This window comes from Cucurbitaria berberidis (genome assembly GCF_010015615.1).
Source record: "Cucurbitaria berberidis CBS 394.84 unplaced genomic scaffold K460scaffold_5, whole genome shotgun sequence".
Taxonomy (NCBI): domain Eukaryota; kingdom Fungi; phylum Ascomycota; class Dothideomycetes; order Pleosporales; family Cucurbitariaceae; genus Cucurbitaria; species Cucurbitaria berberidis.
Genome location: NW_024468939.1, coordinates 1 through 21,355, shown reverse-complemented (window position 1 = coordinate 21,355; position 21,355 = coordinate 1). Strand labels below are relative to the sequence as shown.

The window sequence follows — 21,355 nt, the reverse complement described above, 5'->3', positions numbered from 1 at the left end:
CAAGTAGCTAAGACATCTCTTACGACGAGATAAATGCTTCTCAATAAACTCTCAAGCAATCTTTTCCTGGCGCGGGTTGATGGGGATTCCCGGTGAAACGTGGGCCCTTGTCAGCCGCCGCTGAACCTTCCGCCGAGTCGGCGGACCTTTGTTCGTTGCAGGCCATCACGCCCCCCCCCCCCCCCATCTATTATTTGCCCTCGTAATCTCATGTCTAACGTTACACTCCACCAAAACGCCTACAATGGATCAACCCGAGAACGAGGCGGAGTACTCGACGAGCCCAGAGGCCGACACTAAGCGCCGAAAGCTTCGGAAGGGAACCAAGAGCTGTTGGCACTGCAAGAAACGAAAAGTCAAGTGTATATTTGATGCCACGTCAGAGACTGTGTGCATTGCCTGTCGCCGTCGTGGCGCAGCATGTATAGGCCAAGACCAACCGGAAGGAGAACTCCAGCTCCAGGCGGAGAGCAATGGCGACACCGTTCTCAGTCGCATCCAGAGGGTGGAAGGACTTCTCGAGCAACTAGTTGAAGTCAGCCATAATGTCAAGAGAGATATCGCTCTAGCTGCGCCCAGGCTGCCCGCACACAAGAGGTCGGGCTACTTCACTCCGAATAGCGACTACCAATCCCATGGCGACCACCAATTTCATGGCTCGTTGGATGTCTCGCCTCAGTCGTGTGCTGTCAACACTCCAGCAGAATCATGTATTAGGACAAGCAACGTCGCTGGTCGCATGACGGACGAGTCCAGGAAGGTTTCCGAAGAACTAGTCAAGGCGTTTCCTTCGCAACAAGACATCGATATCTTTTGCAAGTTGGACTACATCACTACATTCTATTGCCATCAGTGGTTCACGAAGTCGGGCGATCGCCCTGAGCACGAGGCGTTCCAGTTCGTCAATGATATCGCCAAGATCCCTGACCCTTCCACAACACCACTGGTCCTAGTAGCGAAACGGATGATCATCTTCGCTTTGTTCCTGCAGTACTTTCGATCGCAGTATACTTGTAGTCTTGAAGAAGACCCCGTGGTAGTCATGGAAAGGTTGGTGGACACGGCAGTACGGTTGGTAACTACGAACGATAGGATTGTTGGCTGCATCGAAGGTCTTGAGTGTGTTATACTCGAAGGTGTCTTTCACTTCAATGGTGGTAACCTGCGACGGGCGTGGCTGGCTTTCAGGAAGGCCATGGTCTTCGCCCAGCTGATGAAGATTGATCATCCAAATCCGCCGCCGGCCAAGTTCCTCGACGCAAGTGCCCAAATGAACCCAAAATTCATGTGGTTCCGTATCGTTTATATGGACAGCCATCTGAGTCTCATGCTTGGGCTCCCACATGGCGGACACGAGACCAACATGGAGAACGAAATCCCGGGCGAGAAGCCAGGTTGTAAACTCGAGCGGGTGCATACCCTTATCGCGAGACGCATCATCGATCGTAACAGACGCGAGCCTTTCCTTCGGGATTTCACCACAACACGAGAACTCGATCGAGAGCTCCTTAGCGTTACGAAGGCCCTCCCAGATAGATATTGGTCGCCCCCGAACTTTACTACACTTCAACCAAACACCCAGGAAGCATTCTGGGAAACGATGCGACTTTCTAACCAGCTCCACCACTACAACCTTGTGCATCTCTTGCACCTTCCATACCTCCTACGCTGCGACAAAGAGAACAGTTATCACGCATATGCTAAGATAACCTGCGTCAATGCTTGTCGCGAGATACTCACTCGATTCATCAGGTTTCGCCAGTTCAATCGCCATATGGTCACTATCTTCTGTCGTACCGGTGATTTCTTCGCATTGATGGCGGGCATGACCATCCTTCTAGCTCATATCGACAGTCATAGGCTAGAAGTCGAGGACTGGCGGGCACATCAGCGAATCGGTGATCGCGCCATGGTCGGACAGCTTCTCGAGAATCTAGACGAAATGGGAAAGCACACAAATGACAGCCTTACCCACAAGAGCGCCGAGCAATTGCGTTGTTTGCTAGAAGTTGAAAGTGGTGCGGCCCGCGGCGAGGGCCATTCTGCCCACAACGCTTTGAGTCGTCTTGAAGAGCACAGCGGCGAGCTTCAACTCTCCATTCCCTACTTTGGCATCATCAAGATCGGCCGCGAGGGCATCACAAAGAACTGGCCAACCGATCCGAATGTCCCACAACCTGTGCCAGCTGACATTCCGGGCTCTGTCCATGTGGCCAATCACCTATTGTCTGCCGCTGGCTTCGGTGAGGCTCTCTACCAAGACGCCCAAGCAGGTCCCTTTCTAGCGATACCTGATGTGCAATCGATGACAGTGTCGCAAACAGCCCTTGCTATTAGTAGCCCAGAAGAGAATATCCATCAGCAGCAATTGCAGTTCCCAGGGCTGGCGGCGAGTATAGACGATTGGGCGTTCCAGGGTGTTGATGCAGCCTTCTTCGATACCTTAACGAGAGGGACTGTTGGGGAGAATTAGACAGCCCAACAGCTTACATGGATCTGCTCTATGAACCCGCCGGAGGTGCTGTTGCATAACACTGAGGATGCGTAGGGCAATAGCAGGGAAGGCTACGATGCGCAACAGTCGCCAACAGAGGATCATTTCGCCGAAGAATTCGTGGATATGTTTTGGACGCTGACGGCATGCTGGAACTGCACAGCTCGATCTCATTCCAGCTCCTCGCACTAGGGTGCATCTTTCCCTAATCTCCCTGCTCACTCGCTTGGCCATGGCCGCTCCGTTGTATGTGTCGAAATAGCGCGCGGGACGAAATGATTGCGGAAGCAGTCGAGTCATAACGGCAGGTTGGGTATAGAATGGAGCGGAAAGATGTTGCAGGCCCCATCGATAGCGGTGAGACGGTTATTTCGTGGCTACAAGGTTGAGAGCAAAGGTGCCGTGACGGTGGTGTGTGCGCGGATTCAAGCTCGACGTCCGAGTCATCGCTGGTGAGGTTGGGGTGCGGGTGTTCAAGCTGAGATAGGGAATGTGAATCAGTATTGCGCGATTCTGCCAGTTGAAGCGGCAAGCTTGACGTACCTAGACCAAGGCGAGTTTGCCGGCACGCTCGCGCTTTTTCTAGCCTCATCTCCATGGGTTCCAGAAAGTAGGCGCGTCAAAGATAGCGAGGACGCAATGAGCGACAAAAGATATTCGTGTATCATGTTGGTGAAGCAACGCCCCTCCCCAGTCGTGCTTCGCGTCGCGGGGCCTCGGCACCTGGTTCGGCTAGCGCAAATCATCGCGTTTCTCATCCCCGGCGGCCCGGCCCCGGTGGAGACGTCAACACCACGGACCTAATGCCGCGCTCTCTCTGCCGCCTACGAGGTACACGACAGAATAACAATGCTTTCAACTTATGGACGCCGTCGTCATGCATACCAACTTCGATCGCTATGAAAACTACAATCTCGACCTTTGAGAACTGCCTGTTGCCAGCGCTTCGCACGAGCAGGGCCGATCCTACGTATACGCTCCACAGCGCCGATAACACTATGCAGTTCGGGCTTCTACAACACGTTTAGAAGCCTTCCCATGGATATATACTGCGAGCTTCGAGGAAAATACTACGATGGATAGGGAGCGCGCCCCATTTGGCAGCAGAGTTCACGACTGGGCGCATCCACGGGCGGATATATTCCCGATGTGCCTGGGGACGTGAGAATGTAGTAGGATCGCTGAGGTTACTGGGCTTTGACCCCAGTACGATATCCGCAATAGCTTCATGGTGCTGAACTCACGTGGAATATGCTGGATTCTTTTGCTGACGTTCTTCCATCGGACACACAGTGATTTGCCAGTACCACCGCGCCGGCCGAATCATGGTCATTGTGAACTTCAGCAATCTTTGAACCATGGAACGAGCACTCGGAAGTGGTCTTCACACTGGAAGGGTATAGTACGCAGCTTGGAACCCACTAGCTACAAGGGTAATCATAATCCAAGATTCGTAACCGTGGTTTAGGCAATACAGCCTGCAAGACCTTCAACATGCCACGTAGAGTTTAAAAATTGCATCTCGCACACATCTTGCTGCACCTCCAAAGACTCAACTTCTCGTACATCCCTGAGAGCCAACACCCAATCAACTACAACCATACCACAACTTCGAGCCATAGACGCACGCCATGGAGACTCCTTCCTCACTAGAAGCCATAAAGAGGCTTGAGCGCGCCCAGCAAAGCCGGCTGCGTGCGAACCAGCGCGATGCCTTCTTCAAGGACTCTAACTCTCGGCTCAGTGCTGTGAAATCTCTGGTCGAGGACGAATATCTCCTGCTTGACCTCGAGGATATCCTGCTCGACGACGAGAATCTCCTACTCGATCAAGAGAATATCCTCGGCAACCAGAAATTCTCACCTGCCGCCGCACCCAAAAGGTCAACCAGCATACAATACGTCCCTGAAGCTGTGCCACAGCTACGCCGTGCGAAGAATTCCCCCGTCACGTATAGGGAAGTATGCCGAGATCCGACGTTCAAGGAGCTGCTGCCTTGCATCTGCCAATGCCTACTTTTTTGTCTTCTAAGTCGGGATCCATACTAGTGTTTCAATAAGGTCCGATGAAGCAAGCCTCATTCTTATTAGCATCGGCTTTGAACGAATATGTTCATAAAGCAGGCATGGCATAACGATCCTCTCCGAACAATTTCTAGCTGGATACGGGTGGTTTGTCGACGTTTACCTTTACACGAGGAATGCTCAATGAATTCTACCATTTGCTTAGTCCGTACCCGAAATCATGCTCGCGCCTTGCTCTCGTGTCTCGTTCCTTCTTCTGTGGGAGCTAGGGTACTGTTCCTGCAGTTGGAAAGAGCTGTTGCCCCCCACCACTTCCCATGTGCGTAACTACTGCTGTTACCCGAGAAGCCTGTGCTCCTACCAATATGTAGTATACTGTAAGCTGTGACCTCCGCTTATAAGTTAGTCTGTAGAGCATACCAAAACGTAAATTTACTAGTAGCAGGAATTTACATGTGGCTAGGTTTCTCACAGACTAATGGATTTACTAAATGAAGCTATATCTTCAGAGGTAAAGCTTGAGTGGCAGCTGCAACGCTCGATAACTGAACATGATGATCGCGCCCAGTTGAACTTATGAACTGATCCGTAGCACTTATGTTCATTGCGTTGTAATCACCTCCAGCTGGAAGAGCCAGTTCCTCAATACTCCCTTCTCTTCCGCTCTTCACATCGCTCGCGAGCTGCTCAAAATTATCCTCTGCTGTCTTCTTCGCATCAAAATCCAAAATCCAGTCCATTAATGGCATTACCAGGGAATCTGGATTCTGCTGAACTGTTTCAAGTGACCAGTCATTTTTATGGTAGATGTTCCGCGTGAATATAGACGCTTGATGGATCGTGTGGGAGCGGTTGAAGCGGATGCGTTCAAATACTTGTAAAGCAAGAGGCACATTGCCATTTGACTTTTGCAGACAGATTGCAATAGTAGCCGCATCTTCAACAGCCATACAAGCTCCTTGGGCCGATGTTGGAAGATGACAGTGTGCGGCGTCGCCGATAACGACCCCACGCTTGGAGCTTGTGACCCAGGTCTTTAGCGGGTCCCGCCAGACAAGCTTGTAATCGATGAGACGGCTCTCAGGTGTCAATTCCACGATCTCATGCCAGACATTCGGGAATCCGGCTTGGGTTAGATAAGAGTGGACATCTTCTTTCTTGCCTGGAAAAGACCACGACTCGCCAATGTTGGCGTCGTCGAGATGCGTGAGGACCCACGCACAATCCCTATAACGGCGTTAGAAGAATATATAGCAATAACGATAGTATAACATACCTTCCCTTGTTCCAAGTGTAAATGAAGCCGTGCATATCACGTCCCACCCAAAACCGCACCACATCTTCATCTTCCTTTGCCAGTTCCTCCAAAGCTGGATTACTCTTGAAGGAATCAGAAACCTCAAAGTATGCCCTGAAGATTGCATATCCGCTATTCACACGTCCCTCGGGGAGCTTCAGTAACTGCGAACGAGCTAGCGACCTTGGTCCATCAGCAGCAATCAGGACATCGCCCAGAATTTTATCACCGCCGTCAATCGTCACGCCACACTCATCCTCCGTGTCTAGATATTGCAGAACCCTCTTTCCACACCGCATCTCAACGCCGACCTCGACTGCGTAGTCAAACACTATTCTGTGCATAGTGCCTCGGTGGCCCGCGTAGACTTGGTCTCCATGCGGCCAAGCATCAACCCGCAGCAAAACATTTTCCTGGTTGTAGAATTGCATGGTTTTGGCAGCTGTAACTCCGCTTTCGAAAATAGCTCTGCCAACTCTGCCATTGTCCCAACTCTTGAATATTCGTCCCGCGTTCTCAGTGAAATCGAGTAGGTCTCCGTGGGAAGTAGGGCCAGGATAAGCTTCGACCAGGATGGCTTGCCTATATATCATATTAGCATTCGATTGCAAAAAGGGCGGCATATTTAGGGTGGCCCTACATGCCACGGAGCTGGCATTCAATTGCGGCGGTCAGACCAGCGAATCCGGCACCAACAATAACGACTCGCAATTTCTTATCTGTCATGTTGAGATAGAACTTTGATTTTTCGTTGACTGCTCGGTGATACACATCAAAGAAAGGCTAATATACTAACCTTATGTAAACAGTAGGCTACAGGTGTTTCGGCGCGGTGTTCGCGGACTGCGCGCCACCTGCGCGGAATATGCATCGTTGTTATCGGAACGATTCCGTATGTTGCCTTACGAAATGCGGGTGCGTGGCAGGGGCAGGGACATTTGGCGGCACCCCAGATACTACCGGGTTTTTTTCTTATTGGCTGCCGCACCTGTTGTTCATGTCTCCACCCCCAAGTCAAGAAATCGTCAGTGCTGCTATCAGGGCATTGTAAACCCGTGTGTGGGTGAGGCACAGGAACGCATCATCAGACAAGTTATCGGAGCCAATCAAAAATTGATGCGGTTCAGTTAGTTCGGGCGTACTGGGTACTTGAGAGGCAGCTCGCGTCTTTGAGCCTACACCCGAGTGAAAAGCTGTCGAAGGCTTGCAACTCTCCGACAACTCATCTCCGCAATCATGGTCACAGACGATAGATCTTCAAAGTTATGCGCGCACGGTTTCCAATTCCGTAATTGGCCTGGAGCAGGTACTGGGCTCCGCTCCCAAGCTATGGTCAGGGATTAATAAAAACAACAGGGGAGGAAGCCGCTGCTCGAATGGGGATATCACATGCTGTTATCTTGCCTCCAAATGCGCGCACTATCATCGTGGCGGGACAAGTCGGAATCCGTGACGATGGCACAGTCTCAGAGAATTTGTCAGAGGAAGTTGAAACGGCTTTCGAGCATGTTGATAAAGCTCTGAAAGTAGCAGGTTTGGGCGATGATGCGTGGGAGCACATCTACAAGGTAAAGACTGAATAAGTTGTACTCTGGCGTTTGTGGTGATTACTAACGAGGCATAGATCAACACGTTCGAGATTTCGGCTCCCGGTCTGATGGACATAGTGCTCGATAAAGCTAGAGTCCGCCTAGGGAGCACGAAACCAGCTTGGGTTGGAGTGGGGGTTCAAAGTCTTTTCCATCCGAGCTTGCACATCGAGATTAGCGTTGAGGCGTATCTTCCCGGAGAGAACCGATGAACACCCTATAAGCAGCAAGTAGATCATAATGCAACAATGTTGTATCGTGCTCGACAAGTAGTGAGCTAAGACGGAAAATTTGTAAATGCTGAATATGATTCGCTGTCAGCTTGATCTCCAAGTGTTGCATGTGACTCGATTCCCCATGGGGTCACCCTTGTCCATGGGGCGACTAATTTATAGCCAAGGCTAGTAGCTCAGCTACAGCAGAGACAGCGAGGGGTGGCTTCTTATCTTGTAATGATGCGCGCCCAACTGGATAATACATGCAAGTATTTCCCGTAGCGGGGTCTCCGAGTTGATATCGCCTCGTACCCCTTTAGATACCTCAAAGCAAGACAATTTCTACTATTCCTACATCCTCTCCATCCATTCCGTCTAGTCTGTTGACGGTACAGCGTACCCATTATCACACTCAGAATGGATCGACATCTTGCTATCACCTATGCCAAAATTATGGCTGCGACGATATGCAACCTCGCCCCCATGTCATACGATGGCAATCTTGTCAATTCTTTACGACTGTTTAAGCAGTTCATTAACTGTAAGACTTGAGCTATCAGCGTACAGGGTACCTGTTTCTCACTCGTCTCCAGACTACAACCTCGACGAATCTATGCTAGGACTGCACGTAGCAATCGTAAGCGCGGGCTCGTTCTTCGTAGGCCCATTTGCGGGCGAGATTATCGACAGAGTGGGTCGAAGGAATGGGATGTTCCTAGGATCTTTCTTTTCGATTATCTCCGTCGTCGTCCAGGTAGCGACGCACAGCGGTACGTTTACAGGTATTATAGATGAGACTTATAGCTGACATTTAGGATCATAGTCGCTGCTCTGCTTGTAGGTCGGTTCCTACTGGGCGTAGCTATCGTCATCAGTGTCACCGCGTCTACATCCATGGCTACCGAGCTCGCCCATCCAAAACATAGAGGGCTTCTTGTTGGCTCGCTTATGTCGCTCGTATTTCTTTTCAATATCCCAGTCAATATCATTGGAATCTTCATATACACCTCTCCAAGCAACTGGGCTTGGAGAGGACTGGTTATGGTACGTTTGGCAACTAGGCTGCGGCTTTCTCTTCGACTCTATCTGACGTCCTTGAGCAGGGAGAGGGTCTATTACCAGTGCTGTCTATACCATTCATCTTTCTCTTAGAGGAAAGTCCGAGATATCTCATACATAGAGGCAAGAATGAAAAGGTGAGTTTCGAGCAATTCCACTCTTGTTACTCATACGATAGACTAACATGACGTTCGACTAAGGCATTGGACATCCTAGCAAAGCTGCATGGGCGTGGCAATCGCGAGAGTCCCCTGGTTCGCGAAGAATTTGAAGAAATTCGCTCAACCTTAGAGTATGAAAAGCTCAATGAGGCTGGGTGGTTGTCTTTGATAAAGCCAAGTTCGTAATCATTCCTCTCTTGTAATATTAATTCATCACTAACTTGAGCGATGAAAAGTCGCCAACTTCAAGAGATTCTGTGTTGCGTGTCTTTGTGCTATCTTTTCTCAAATCACTGGAGCCTACACAATCCCGTATATCCTCCTGCATCTCTCGTAGAACTGTGACTGAGCTAATATAATGTATCAGATACTTTCAAACACTAATTATTGGCACCGCTGGCATTACCTCGACTAAGCAGGTTTTCCTGCTCTCCCTGGGTATATCGATCTGGGTCTGGATCTCCATGATGATTGGTAGTGCACTAACGGATAGGATTGGTCGAAAGCCTGTACTCAGTAAGTTTTGATTGTCGTCTTCCTAATGGACTGCTTGTTTTCCGAATTGACAACGTGCATACATGGCTGACAATATTTCTAGTCGGTGGAACGTGTGTGATGACCCTTTGCCTAGCCGTAATGGCTGGTCTTGGCTACGGTTATGAAGACACTGGGAGAATCAGCTATGGGATTGGCTCTGTACTCATGCTGTTCATTTTCATGGGTGCGATGGCCACGTCTTGGTGAGCTCTCCCAGATCGATGAATCATTTTACCATCTTTCTAGACCATTTCGCTAACCCACGGCACCTACTGCAGGTTGCTCCTTGCGTACGTGTACCCACCTGAAATCCTCAAATTCTCGCAGCGCGCAAAAGGTGTTTCCATCAGCCAAGCTTTAGGATACGCATTTTCCTGCATGAACCAATATACCCTGCCAATCGCCATCAAGCACATCAATTGGCGATACTACGCAATCGTGGCGTCATTCAATGTTGTCATTATTGTAACAATGTGGGTTTATTTTCCAGAATCCAAGGGAATGTCCCTGGAAGAGCTCGATCAGGTATTTGAAGGTGTCGTTCACCACGAAGGAATTGGCATTGATGGTATTCAAGAAGCGGAAGCAGATGCCGATAGGAAGGATGCCAGTCTCCAAGATGTCAAAAGTGTTGGACGGACAGACCAGAAGTCTTCGCCATCCTTTTACTAACGGAGTGCTCTAGCGGTAGTAGGCGTTCCATTCTCCAGCAGTCTCTACATTCGACGATATAGAGTAGCAGAGTCTGTTTGTACACTAAGCTAGGGAGTTGCTGTATCTTAGTCTACACTTTCAGTACTCATCAGGCTACCTAAGGGCTTCTACACTACGGCAAGAGCACTTTCCTCTTCCCATTTCCCATATAATACTCTTATCGCGTACGCATCATGAACTTTATGCCCTTCAAGTTCGTTCTTCTCGTAGATATCAGCAACTGTGCCAAAACTCGGCGGACTTCAAAGTCCGCTCAAAAGCGACGGTTGCTAGCGGAAGCTTGGTAGAAAGCTTTGAAAGGAACTTACTTAGTTTATATCTAATTGGAAAGCTTTGCGCCAATTGCTCAGCTTTGTTAATATAGCAAATCAGGTAAATCCGGTGCCGCGGGGGTATCTTTTTGATTCGACTTCAGCCTCCGATGCGTGGAGCATACTTTGCATACGTACGGAAGGGTAAACTGTAAGAAATGGTAACGATGCTGCTCCGAAGTAAGGTCTGACTAACTCTCTCGTTGTCACAATGGGAAAGATCCGGGCTTTTTCAGGGACGAAACCGAGCAATTTTCAGTCAGAGTTCGCTCTAACTTCACTACGAGGAGGAGGTACATGCTGTAGAGGGTACTTTTATAACCCAAGTTTGGCTGTGGAATCAGGGCCTAATAATGTTAACGTGAAATGCCTTTCCATAATCAGAGGCTATGGTTAGAAGCTTGTGACTACGTTCACGGGTCGCACTCTAGTCCCAGGCGTAGGCCACCGAATTCGAGGAGGTACACTTCCGCAGACATTGGCTACGCTGTCTGCTGCAAGAGGCCTGCAAGAACGAGAAATTACCCCGCTGCCGTCTTGATCGCCCGCTAGAAGATCGAAGATGCCCGGGGAAGAGATAAGGTATTTTCCGCACCGTGCGCTTGTAGCACTTTAATCCGACCAGCTCGGTTTCCTCGGTCGCCGGCCGCCCACTTGGATCTCCAGGTCTATAGCGTGGTCGGCAGACCAAAGAGTATATTAAGACGTCAAATAGATAGGTCGAGGATGGTCTAAATCAGTCGATCCACCCTACAGTCTAGCCGTAGTACTATTTTATTAAAACAAATTATGCCGTCTACAGTCTTAGAGAAGAGCTTCGGGTCAACCTTGCCGGCTGCCTGGTATCGCGAGCAGGCCTTCTACGACCTTGAGCGCAGGGCTATCTTCTCAAACCATTGGCTGCTCATCACACATGCTAGCCGGTTCCGCGAATCTGGGCAGTATGTCCGATTTGAAATGGCTAACTATCCCTTCTTCGTCATTAAGGACAGGCAGGGCAAGATCAATGCTTTCCTTAACGTTTGTCGTCACCGCGCCTTTCCTCTGATCCATCAAGACAGCGGCACGGCTAGGATAATAGCATGCAAATACCATGGTTAGTTAGATACCCGAAGTGCGCCGACATATCTGCTAATACATCTCTAAAGGCTGGTCGTATGGAATCAACGGCAAGCTGGCCAAGGCGCCACGCTTCGACAGCCTGCCGGACTTTGACAAGTCGGAATTCTCACTTTTCAAGATCCACACCCATATCGATAAAATGGGCTTCATCTACGTCAACTTCGACAATTCGCCTGAACCAATCCCCTGGAGCTCCCAGTTTGGCGGCATTGACGAACAGCAGAGGATGAATCAGTTCAACCTAGACGATTACGTCTTCGACCATGACTGGAAAATGGACGGAAATTTCAACTGGAAGGCCCTGGTCGAGAACTATAACGAGGTAAGGCGAGCCTAGGCTCCAAGAGTAGAGTTATGATCTGACCGCATTTTGCTTAGTGCTACCACTGCTCCGTTGCTCATCCTGGCTTTGCCTCCTTCTTGAAGCCCGAAGGCGACTTTCCCAAAGCTTTTAAGAAAAACTTCATCGAATATTATGTGGAGGGTTCCATGAAGGCTGATGCTGTGGTCATCCCAGCGGCTCCACAGTTCTTGTTTCCCAATGCTACTATGACTATTTCGTAAGCAGAAACCTTGCATTGGCTCGTAAACTCAATTAATAATATGATATGCAGTGGCGCTTTCTTTTACATGATGTCCGCAGTACCAACGTCACCAACAACATCGATTATGTCATACCAAATCTTCCGCAACAAGACGGCCTCTGACGAAGACTTCAACGATGCTTGCGAGTTCTTCAAACAGGTAGAAAGAGAGGACAAAGTACTCGGGAACGGAGTTCAGATCAACCTGAACACAGATACCTACATTGCAGGGCCCCTTCACCCCAGAATGGAGGACGCAGTAATTCAGTTCCAGTCATGGCTACGGTCCAAGCTCCATGAGCATCGAGCCCAGGAACAGAATGGAGGCGGTGAGATCTGGCCAGCTCGCCGTGCTCGGCAAGAAGATGCGCAACTTGAAGAGGACCGTCTGTTTTGCCAAGGAGTGTGTGATTCGGGCCGTAGTCAGCACGATCAACTCGTTTGGTAGTTTCGCAAAAGCCTTCGTGGCTAGCTCATGGATGCTCAAGGAGCGTAGTCCCCGATTAGAAGGAACGTAATTGGACGCGGAAGGCCCAGGTGTTTCACAACAGTAGGCGTTGAAGCGGGTGCCGCACTTCTAGTTTTCCTCATAACAGTACTTATGATATGTCTATATAAGATGGAGCAGAGAGCGGCATTGCGTATTGATATAATAATAACTTCCTTAGACTCTTTTAATATTCCCTATTACCTCCTTCTATCCGACTCTGCTTTAGTCCGCTACCTACATTACCCAAATACCGCAGTCCAATTATTCTCAAGCATAACGTCTACCCAGAACACATTCTCACTCCCTTCATCCATCAACCTATACGTCTCTCGGATTATCTTGAACATGCGCTCCGTCGTTGTACTAGGTAGCGCTACACTACCCAGCTCAACACGTCTCTGAATCTCACCGCGTGCCATTGTAATAGTTTGATGCCCACGACTAACAAACCCCGCCGAGCCCTCTTCGGGCTCAAACTGTTGGAGTACATCGAGGTATTCGTTCAGAGCAGCATCGCAATTCTCCCCTGATTCGGGTCCCTCGTTGCTGAGGTGGTGGTAGTGTAGTTCGCCGGCGATGACGATCATAAGTATGGGTTGGAGGCTCTGGAGGCTGCATGGCCTCAATGTATCTTCGAGGAGCTCGAGAGCACGCAAGGCTGATGAGGTGAGCCATTGTTGACGTTTCAGCTTATTCGTCTGAGCATTGTCGCCACCTATTTGGTTGTATGAAATTGCGTTCAACCGTACATCTAGTAGATCAGGGAACCCTCGGTATAACAATAGTAATGCGCAGAACTTGAAGCTCTCCGCTACATTGATAAAGTCTCCAGTTGATACTTCTGGATCTTCTGCGTCGGTTAACTCGGTCTCTTCTGCGAGGGAGAGGGAAAGAAGCTCGTTCTCGAGCTCGGTGGCTTTATTAAGATCATTCTGGTCGGCATTTATCTGACTTCTGGACAGAAACACGTTGGCTTGTCGACGGGACCGCTGGAGGAATATAAGGCGCATGATCTTGCCAAAGAGTAGTCTGGCTTCAGCGGATGCGCCCGTCCACTTCTCAAAGTTCTCAAAGTATCCTCAACGTACGCGTTCAATTTCTTCCGCCCGGGGTAGTCTACAGCTCTCAACCATGGTTTCTCAACCCGCCCATCTCAACAAGAATAACGCCTTGGTTACCCGATCTCCGCTCCCGCATCCAACCGAACACCGCCAGATTTTGAACTCTCTCCACTCCCCCAAGGACCTCCACCATCGTTCCAACGCCTATAGCCCGTACGGCCCACCCAGCCGTTTGTCCATTGTTTCCTGGAATTGTTCGAGAAGAGCCAGGTAGTCGCGCCCGTCCACGGATGTGGATGCCTCCTGGACCCTATAGGCGAACTGTGGATGTGTTGAATATCCAGCAGCTCGGGAGAAGTGATATCATAGGTTGCAGGCGCAAAGCAAAGCAACATCCACCAGTACACCAATGATTCTGAGAAGAAGCGATTGCTGAGATCCACATCCATACTACGATCAACAGTATCTAGACTGAGCTTCTGATTAAGCAATGACGTTGCCATTCGGTAATGAGCAACGCCAAAATCGTTCGGATCGAACCACGAAGACACAGGGCCGATGAGGAGTAGAGCGAGTAGAGCTTCTTCCAGGTTCGACTTCTTCTTCATATCGGAGCCGCGGAGCTTTCGCCGTAGCTGATTGAATCGAGAGAAGTCCAGTTTTCGCGAGACTGGCGGCTGATAGTGTCTCTATGGAGGCGTGTATTAGTGCCGACTTTTGCCAGATTCCGAGGAGAGTTGTCCGAAATGGGTTCTTCACACCATCGAATGCTGATAGCAGTCTACATATGTGACCAAAGTAATAGTCTACCAGATATGACGGCTTTTGTGGTGAGATTTGAGGAAGTATTGCCCATGAGGGCATTCCGCTAAGAGGGTGCAGAACGTTGACCTCAGGTGCCTTTTCTGTAGTGCCATGCTCGGGAGCAGGTCTGGAGAGTATCTGTTTATCTTGTAAACAAAAAGCACTAGTTTCTTTATTTTAAAATAGCTACTATAACTGCTTTTTGTATTTAAGATATATAATTTTTTTTTTGCATTAAGTATATAATAGCCTTTTTTTAGAATACTTTACTTGCTGCAACTTATATTTTTTGCATTTATTATAATACTTTGTATATCCCCGCATTATATAAGCAAAAAAAAAACTTATATTTAAAAACTAAGTATATTAATAGAAAAAAGCTTAGATATACAATTGCATTAAGTCTTCTTAAGTAGTCTTAATAAAAAACTTTAGTGTAATAAGAATGCTTATTTCTTACTTCTTTACTATTTACTTATAAATAAAACTTATAGTCTACTTATAGTAATTATCAAGGGTTTTTTAATAATCTATTTAGCTAGTCTAGTATTGTATAAACTTTACTGCTTTAATACTGTATTAAAGTGCTAGGTATAGTACCTAAACTATAATTTTATACTAAATTCTTTTACTGTATTGTATAATCTGCTCTAGCGTTAACTTACTTTTAAATATAGAAATAAATAAAGCTTATTTTTATTTTAGCTAGAATATTTAGCCTAGAGAAAGCTAGGCAAACTGCAGGTATTATAAAACAATATTATTAGGTCTACTATCCTTATATAATTTTTAAATAAGCTTATACAAGATTATATCCCTTTTTATAAACTAATAGTAGACATATTTAGGAGCTCCTCTGTGTAAACGCGATTCTTACTGCTAGAGGCTGTATTCTTTGTATTAATTATCCAGGGTAACTTACGCTATAGAAACAAAATATACCTTATAAAGCTAACTTAGTCTTAGCTAAAACTACCCTCTCAGCTATCCTCAGCAGAACTTCTGCTATTGCTATAGTAAGCACTGTTTTTCGAAATTATGCGTGCTTAAACACAGGGATGTTTGTACTTACTTTAAAGCCTAGACAGCTTCTATAGCCCCATTCCTATCATCTTTGCATTGTGTTTCACGTGTTGCACAGTTACAGGATCCTAATACTACAGATCTTCGGACGTTTGGCCAGAAATCTAAACGTCTCCTGCACTACTGTGCAGATGCGGCTCTTCACTCTGTAACCTTAGCTGCAGCAGTGGTGTTCGGTCTGGAATGCAAATAAGGAACACGGAAGACAAGTTTGCCTTTCTAAGCAATGGATTCGAAAGGCATACGAGCGTCGAAATTCGGCCTATGGATGGCTATACTGACGATAATTAATGTTGAGTTGTTGCAATATCAACTCTATTGCAAGCGAACCGCTTTGTTACTGCATGACTAGTGAAATCAGGATTGTCAAAGCCTTCGACGAGGGGAAAGGAGTATTATAAAGTAAAGACCAAATAGCTGTAGTTAGTGGGTTCATATTGCTAGTGACGCCGAAAAGAAGCTCTCTGCAGCGCGGGTAAGAAATGAAAATTCCTGTTTTGGATTTTGGAACCGATAACTGTAGCAACAAGAGAGGCTTCAAAACAGCTTGCATGTTGAGTTCTGACGTGATGAGACGCTTGCTTGACGAGTATCTGGGTAACACCACCGAATTTTTCCTAGTTTGTTATCTCCCCTTCTTCTCCCCAAGCCTCACCTTCGGATATCCGTGTCCTCAGCTGCGACCATAATCGGCTTGCCTTGACGAAGGAACGCCCTTCCCCTAATACCTAAGAGACACACGTTCACGTCCCACTAGTCAACTCAAGCGAAGTAATGAGTGAAGTTCCTGCCGTAAGATACCAATAGCTTTGCCAGCCAAAGCATTGCACATACCCATATGGAGTAAGAACTACCATTATTAGGGAAACCGGCATTTGAATCTTCGCATTACGACGGCCGTTATGTCACCGCACCGCATGCTAGAGACAGATTGATCCTGGTGCAGGCGCGGGTAAAGTACGTGGGTTGGAGCTTGCTGCAGAACGTTGAGCGCTCGGTTTTCCCCATTGGCCTCAGCCGAAAGTGGTCTAAGGTCCGTTCGTCACCATTATCGAGGCGGAGAGGGGCGGGTATGAAGTCTTCCAAACATGAATAACCATGTTCGATCGATAGCTTGGTACTGGGGATAACATGGTCATGTAAGAGCTTGCCGAGCTTCGTAGCTGTTACATATGGCTACCCTGATTAGGCTAGTGTCTTGGTAAGTGCTTAGTAATCTCGCCCGCGCCCCATAGCTTCGGCAGTAAGGACTATCAAACTCCGACAAGAAGCTGGAAGCTTGGCAACATCAACATCATCAATAACAACAACAACAACAACAAGACACCAATTCATTATCACCCACACGTACCTGCGCATGCGCATGCGCATGCCCTCGGTCGTTCGCATCCTTAGTGTCACTACATGGCAAAGCGCACCCGCTCCTCCAGCACTGCAACAGCGTCGGACGCTGGCAACGCTGCCCACGACGCTCCTCGGCCGGCCAAACGCCGCGCCTGCAGTATCCCGGCTCGAAGCCCACCCAAAGTCGACTCTCCTCCCCTAGGCTGCACGCTTCCGCTCACGCTCCAAAACCTCTCCCAACACACGCGCGACTCCTCTCTGACCTCGTCCCCGCCGCCACCGCCATCCATGTCGTCGCGTTCGGGCTCGCCGACACGCAGCGCATGGGACAACCGCGCCACACTTCGCTCATACAATATCGAGGTAGATGCGGCTCGGGCGCTCCCACACGAGCTCCAGGAGCACGTCGACCATGTCCTCTTGCGGGCGCGGACTCAACCGCCGTCGCCGAATGCAAGGCGCATCGTGCAGACACGGCTGGCGGCGTCGCTGGAGAATGAGAGTACGGGCATTCGCAAGGTGGAGCCGCTGCTTCTCTTCGCTGGCGAGGATGACCCCACAGCCCTCAATGCGGTGCCCAGACTATCGAGCAAGCTCAACTTCAACCTCTCACGCGATTTCCTCCCACCTGTGCCACCAGGAAAGGACCTCGTCCGGCTGTCGCAGCCCCAGCCCGATACGGCCATTGGATACCTCTCCAACCACCAAGCCTTGTCGGTCGATCCCCAATTGGCCACGGCTTTTAGTGTCGAAGAAGAGGAAGCCTTGGGCAGCTTTACACTGAATTCTAGCCTCATGTTCCCTTTTCTGACATCGCAGTGGAAGCCCGCCACGGGCGAATCCCACATGATTGCGCACGCCCAAAGCGCTCGCGACGGCGCCACCATCGTCCGGTACCTCGACGAATTCTATCAGACGGCTTATACACGACATTCGACACTGCTCGAAAGTTCGCACATCTCGCTGACGTGTGACATTCAGGCGGTCAATATATGGATACACTGGCGGGAGGTGGATGCCATGGGCGCGACGAGATACTACATGAAGAGCATCTACGACTGCACCTTGCGCAACGAGAAATACCTCGTTGAGGCGAGGGCAATACTCTGGAATCACATTGACAATGCGCTTGACGCACGATTACAGTCGCTCAAGGCAGCACTCAAGTCCTTCAGGGATAGATATCCCAAGATCAAGGCCACCATGGCCAAGAGTCGTGCCTCGTCCAAGGCTTCTGCTTCCGTGGCATCGAGTATTGCCTACGTCTCGCTTCCGCCCACGCCGTCATCCAATGATACCGAATTCGAGCCCGTCAAGGGGGACAGGAAGCGGCAAAAGATAGGGTGAAGTGACGGACTCGGGCAATGTAATATGTCTACACCAGAAGACGGTTCGTGTCATACGACCAGATACCAGCTATGAGTCCAGCCATGCTGCGGACCTAGTTTGGAGATGGAATTGCTTCGTCATAACCGATTTGTTCTGAAGCTCATGGGCTAGATGCAGGAAAGGACCGCAACTAGCGATGCGGATGGGGCGAAGAGGAGGCGTAGGCCTGGAGAAGATTCTTGTAATCTAACTATGTTGAGTGTAAAGTGCACCTTCATACTATCTCCATACTTTTGCGCGTCGTACCAGCGACGACCCCATACCTCTTCCCCTACCTGTTGTGTATATATCCTTTAGGTACTACAAGTCCTGAATTTCAGCGCCGTGAGGTTCTTTGATGCGCGGGTGCCATATTTCCTATCGCATTACCCATGTTACATCCGCGTCACCCAAGCCGATCCACATCACGCAAGAACCTTGTAAGAATTGCCTTGAATACCAACCGGGCTCTACGAACACACTGCCAATCGGTCTGAAATGGCTCTCAAGGTCAGAAAATGTACTTTGTAGGTTTAGCCAAGGCGTTTGGCTGGTATTCAGGCTGGAGTGGTTGGGTCTTGATAGGGTCGAAATTGGTGATGAGGCCGCTAACGGAGATACGGGATAGGCGTTGATGCTAGCACTTACTAGTATCTTTGTAGGCCTATCCGCAAGGCAGCCGTCGCGTACGCTTAGCTTTGCTGCCAGCTACACCAACCGCGTCAATCTGCCGTCGTCAACGCGAAGCCATTCTTTCTTAAGCTCATAGCTACCTTTTCCTTGTTTATTATTGACAACGCGATCCACCAGCACCTCGAAGTACCGCAGTGGAAGGGGAAGCTGGTGCAGTCTTGTACCGATTCCCCCTCCTGCGACGTGTCCCCCGCGATCTACCTACATCACCTCAGGCAACACGGACAACGAGCCAACTCCCGCGACGAAGCCAGCTGCGCACTTGGACTTGAAGCTGTCCTGACGATGGACCAGTGAAGAAGTTCCTACAGTGTCAGAGGCGTCAGGGCACTCCGACAACAATACGGTACCAATATCCACAAGCCCGCCTAAGCTTTCAACAGCTCTCAACAACCGTGCGTTGAGACGGTAGTATGTAAGCAGAGCTCGGGCTTTAAGGGTTGAGTTCTCAGCTCTTAACGAACGTGCGCCAAAGCGGTAAGCACAATACGGGTTTTGACAGTTGAACACGATTGTTAGAACATTTATCGATGGATTATCTGCATGTGTTGAATGGGATAGTGTACAGACTCAACGTTCCCTTTGATAGATCCTTTTGAAGTTCTATCGAATTCAAGAGGCCTTTCGTTCGTGTGAACCAAATCACCTTGATGGTTGAGCGGCGCTCAGCTCTCAAGGACTGTGTGATGTTCTTTGAAACTACCAATGCACGCACTTACAGATTGCCGCACTTTTTGTAAGTCTTGAAATGGCGCAACAACGCAACGCACGACACTGAGTATCATCAATGGGTCTTCACAAAGTTCCCTAGCGCGTTGCTTTGGCATCGTGTGTAAGATGCTGGTTGTTCCTGTCTCGCTCTTCGACCTCCCCTTTGTCCAGTGGTTTGTCGTCTCACTTTATGTTCTCTTGCGCAAACATACAGTATGTTTCGATTGGTCTTGAACGCATTCGGAAGCGCTGATATCATGTTCCGTTTTTGCATGTCTTCTCATTTGACCCCAGTTGATTGTCTTAAAATCTGTACAGCGTGGACAACAGAATCCAGGCACAGGTGGAGGAAAATAAAGGAGTGGCGTCGATCCACCCTGGCCAGGCACTAGGTCGTTGAAGAATTGCGCAGCAGGCACGCCGTCAAATCTTGCTATCGTCATTCGCCGCAGTTTAGATGGAACATGGTGGGCTATTCGTAGGTGGGTGTCTAATCCCATGACAGGTACTGCGGTGCAACAGCGGGTGCAGATAGTTACTTTCTCGCTTGCGACGAAGGTAATATAGTCTAGAGCAATCGCATCCTGTTGCTGTAGAATAGAGTGCGAAGTCAGCGACCAGTGACCGTAATCTGGCGATCGACATTACGTACGAGATAGTTAGCTATAGATGCTGGTGTTGACAGGATCCAGTTTGTTGCCATCTCCATGCTTCGAACAGGAGTATCAGCGAACGGTAGAAATATCGCTTGTCGACGAAGGTGTCTATATTGTGCAATCTGCTATTGAGGGTATACGAGAGCTTAGGGCACCTGCGCTAGACCTAAAACACGTAACTTAGGGGGTAGCACCACACTAAACTACAACAGGAGGCGTCTTTGGGGAGACGTTAAGCACTACCCCAATAGTAAAGTATTTACTACCCTTCTAAGGCTCGCTTATTGTTAGTTCTATGCTACTATTGCGCTATTAAAATAGTAGTAATTTTAGTAATAAATTAATAAACTAAAAGTACTTAAAAACTATAACAAAACTTATATTATATATTAGATAATTAACAATCTAGTATTAATAATAAAATTATAGTTTTAAAGCTTACGCGCAGTTAATACAATTTATTGCTTATAGTTTATTTTTTATACTATTTAGTAGGCTATATACCTATTTTTAATAATAATTTTGCTGTTAATAATATTACTATTTTTATTATTATTATTATTACTACTTTTATTACTATTACTACTGCGCGGTATAGTGTTGTACAATTTAGCTTAAATTTTATTACTATTTTTAAGCAATAATTTTAAAGTTAATAATCTACTATAGTAGGCTATAGTATTTTTATTTAACGTAGAATTATTGCTTAAAAAGCTTAATAAAAGCTTATTAAGTAATAGCAATACTAATGCTAGTAGTAAAGTTATTATTAGAAAAAGCAGGTAGCTAGCTTAATATTATAATTATAATTATACGCTACATTGCTATTGCTGCAGTAAGCTATATAATAAGCTTATTAATAGTATAAATTACAACTTTACTTACTTATAAGATAAATTTAATTATAATTATAATTACCTGCTACTGCTAGAGCGCTTTTACGCTAGCTTTAATAATATTATTAATAGGGTTAGGGTTAGGGTTAGGGTTAGGGTTAGGGTTAGGGTTAGGGTTAGGGTTAGGGTTAGGGTTAGGGTT

At 48.2% G+C, this 21,355-nt stretch overlaps 8 protein-coding genes across 8 annotated transcripts; 5 read left to right on the top strand and 3 right to left on the bottom strand.

Annotated features, from left to right (window-relative positions):
* The first annotated feature begins 191 nt into the window (after window positions 1-191).
* On the top strand, window positions 192-2,862 carry K460DRAFT_369334 (uncharacterized protein). Its single transcript, XM_040933942.1, has one exon. It carries the CDS (start codon window positions 245-247, stop codon window positions 2,471-2,473), a length of 2,229 nt encoding a protein of 742 aa, XP_040783857.1. The 5' UTR covers window positions 192-244; the 3' UTR covers window positions 2,474-2,862.
* A 1,803-nt stretch (window positions 2,863-4,665) lies between these two features.
* Window positions 4,666-6,640, bottom strand: K460DRAFT_419378 (salicylate hydroxylase). Its single transcript, XM_040938004.1, has 3 exons — window positions 6,456-6,640; window positions 5,795-6,397; window positions 4,666-5,745 (listed from the first exon to the last, which is right to left on the bottom strand). The coding sequence occupies exons 1-3, from the start codon at window positions 6,539-6,541 to the stop codon at window positions 5,016-5,018; spliced, it is 1,419 nt and encodes a 472-aa protein (XP_040783856.1). The 5' UTR covers window positions 6,542-6,640; the 3' UTR covers window positions 4,666-5,015.
* A 230-nt stretch (window positions 6,641-6,870) lies between these two features.
* Window positions 6,871-7,690, top strand: K460DRAFT_419377 (YjgF-like protein). Its single transcript, XM_040938003.1, has 3 exons — window positions 6,871-7,121; window positions 7,172-7,383; window positions 7,440-7,690. Exons 1-3 carry the CDS (start codon window positions 7,052-7,054, stop codon window positions 7,614-7,616), a joined length of 459 nt encoding a protein of 152 aa, XP_040783855.1. The 5' UTR covers window positions 6,871-7,051; the 3' UTR covers window positions 7,617-7,690.
* Window positions 7,691-8,072: 382 nt separating this feature from the next.
* On the top strand, window positions 8,073-10,048 carry K460DRAFT_434384 (general substrate transporter; the record flags this gene model as incomplete). The annotated part of the gene is made up of 9 exons (XM_040938379.1): window positions 8,073-8,160; window positions 8,213-8,389; window positions 8,443-8,663; window positions 8,723-8,815; window positions 8,879-9,017; window positions 9,076-9,151; window positions 9,207-9,355; window positions 9,438-9,579; window positions 9,655-10,048. The coding sequence occupies 9 exons, from the start codon at window positions 8,073-8,075 to the stop codon at window positions 10,046-10,048; spliced, it is 1,479 nt and encodes a 492-aa protein (XP_040783854.1).
* A 1,142-nt stretch (window positions 10,049-11,190) lies between these two features.
* K460DRAFT_408762 (ISP domain-containing protein) lies at window positions 11,191-12,614 on the top strand (the record flags this gene model as incomplete). Its single annotated transcript, XM_040937189.1, has 5 exons — window positions 11,191-11,497; window positions 11,550-11,845; window positions 11,902-12,083; window positions 12,138-12,493; window positions 12,604-12,614. 5 exons carry the CDS (start codon window positions 11,191-11,193, stop codon window positions 12,612-12,614), a joined length of 1,152 nt encoding a protein of 383 aa, XP_040783853.1.
* Window positions 12,615-12,836: 222 nt separating this feature from the next.
* Window positions 12,837-14,266, bottom strand: K460DRAFT_358072 (uncharacterized protein; the record flags this gene model as incomplete). The annotated part of the gene is made up of 2 exons (XM_040932083.1): window positions 12,837-13,586; window positions 13,883-14,266. 2 exons carry the CDS (start codon window positions 14,264-14,266, stop codon window positions 12,837-12,839), a joined length of 1,134 nt encoding a protein of 377 aa, XP_040783852.1.
* A 2,911-nt stretch (window positions 14,267-17,177) lies between these two features.
* On the top strand, window positions 17,178-18,236 carry K460DRAFT_294130 (uncharacterized protein; the record flags this gene model as incomplete). The annotated part of the gene is made up of 1 exon (XM_040929473.1): window positions 17,178-18,236. The coding sequence occupies one exon, from the start codon at window positions 17,178-17,180 to the stop codon at window positions 18,234-18,236; it is 1,059 nt and encodes a 352-aa protein (XP_040783851.1).
* Window positions 18,237-19,849: 1,613 nt separating this feature from the next.
* Window positions 19,850-20,364, bottom strand: K460DRAFT_294033 (uncharacterized protein; the record flags this gene model as incomplete). Its single annotated transcript, XM_040929468.1, has 2 exons — window positions 19,850-20,251; window positions 20,314-20,364. 2 exons carry the CDS (start codon window positions 20,362-20,364, stop codon window positions 19,850-19,852), a joined length of 453 nt encoding a protein of 150 aa, XP_040783850.1.
* Window positions 20,365-21,355: the final 991 nt, after the last annotated feature.

Excerpts from the sequence above, each read along its gene's own strand:
- K460DRAFT_369334 (XM_040933942.1), top strand. The coding sequence starts at position 245 with ATGGATCAACCCGAGAACGAGGCGGAGTACTCGACGAGCCCAGAGGCC.
- K460DRAFT_419378 (XM_040938004.1), bottom strand. The coding sequence starts at position 6,541 with ATGACAGATAAGAAATTGCGAGTCGTTATTGTTGGTGCCGGATTCGCT. Across the intron at positions 6,398-6,455 it reads GAATGCCAGCTCCGTGGCAT|GCAAGCCATCCTGGTCGAAG; the intron begins GTAGGGCCACCC and ends TATGATATATAG. Across the intron at positions 5,746-5,794 it reads TACACTTGGAACAAGGGAAG|GGATTGTGCGTGGGTCCTCA; the intron begins GTATGTTATACT and ends ACGCCGTTATAG.
- K460DRAFT_419377 (XM_040938003.1), top strand. The coding sequence starts at position 7,052 with ATGGTCACAGACGATAGATCTTCAAAGTTATGCGCGCACGGTTTCCAA. Across the intron at positions 7,122-7,171 it reads CCGTAATTGGCCTGGAGCAG|GGGAGGAAGCCGCTGCTCGA; the intron begins GTACTGGGCTCC and ends TAAAAACAACAG. Across the intron at positions 7,384-7,439 it reads CGTGGGAGCACATCTACAAG|ATCAACACGTTCGAGATTTC; the intron begins GTAAAGACTGAA and ends AACGAGGCATAG.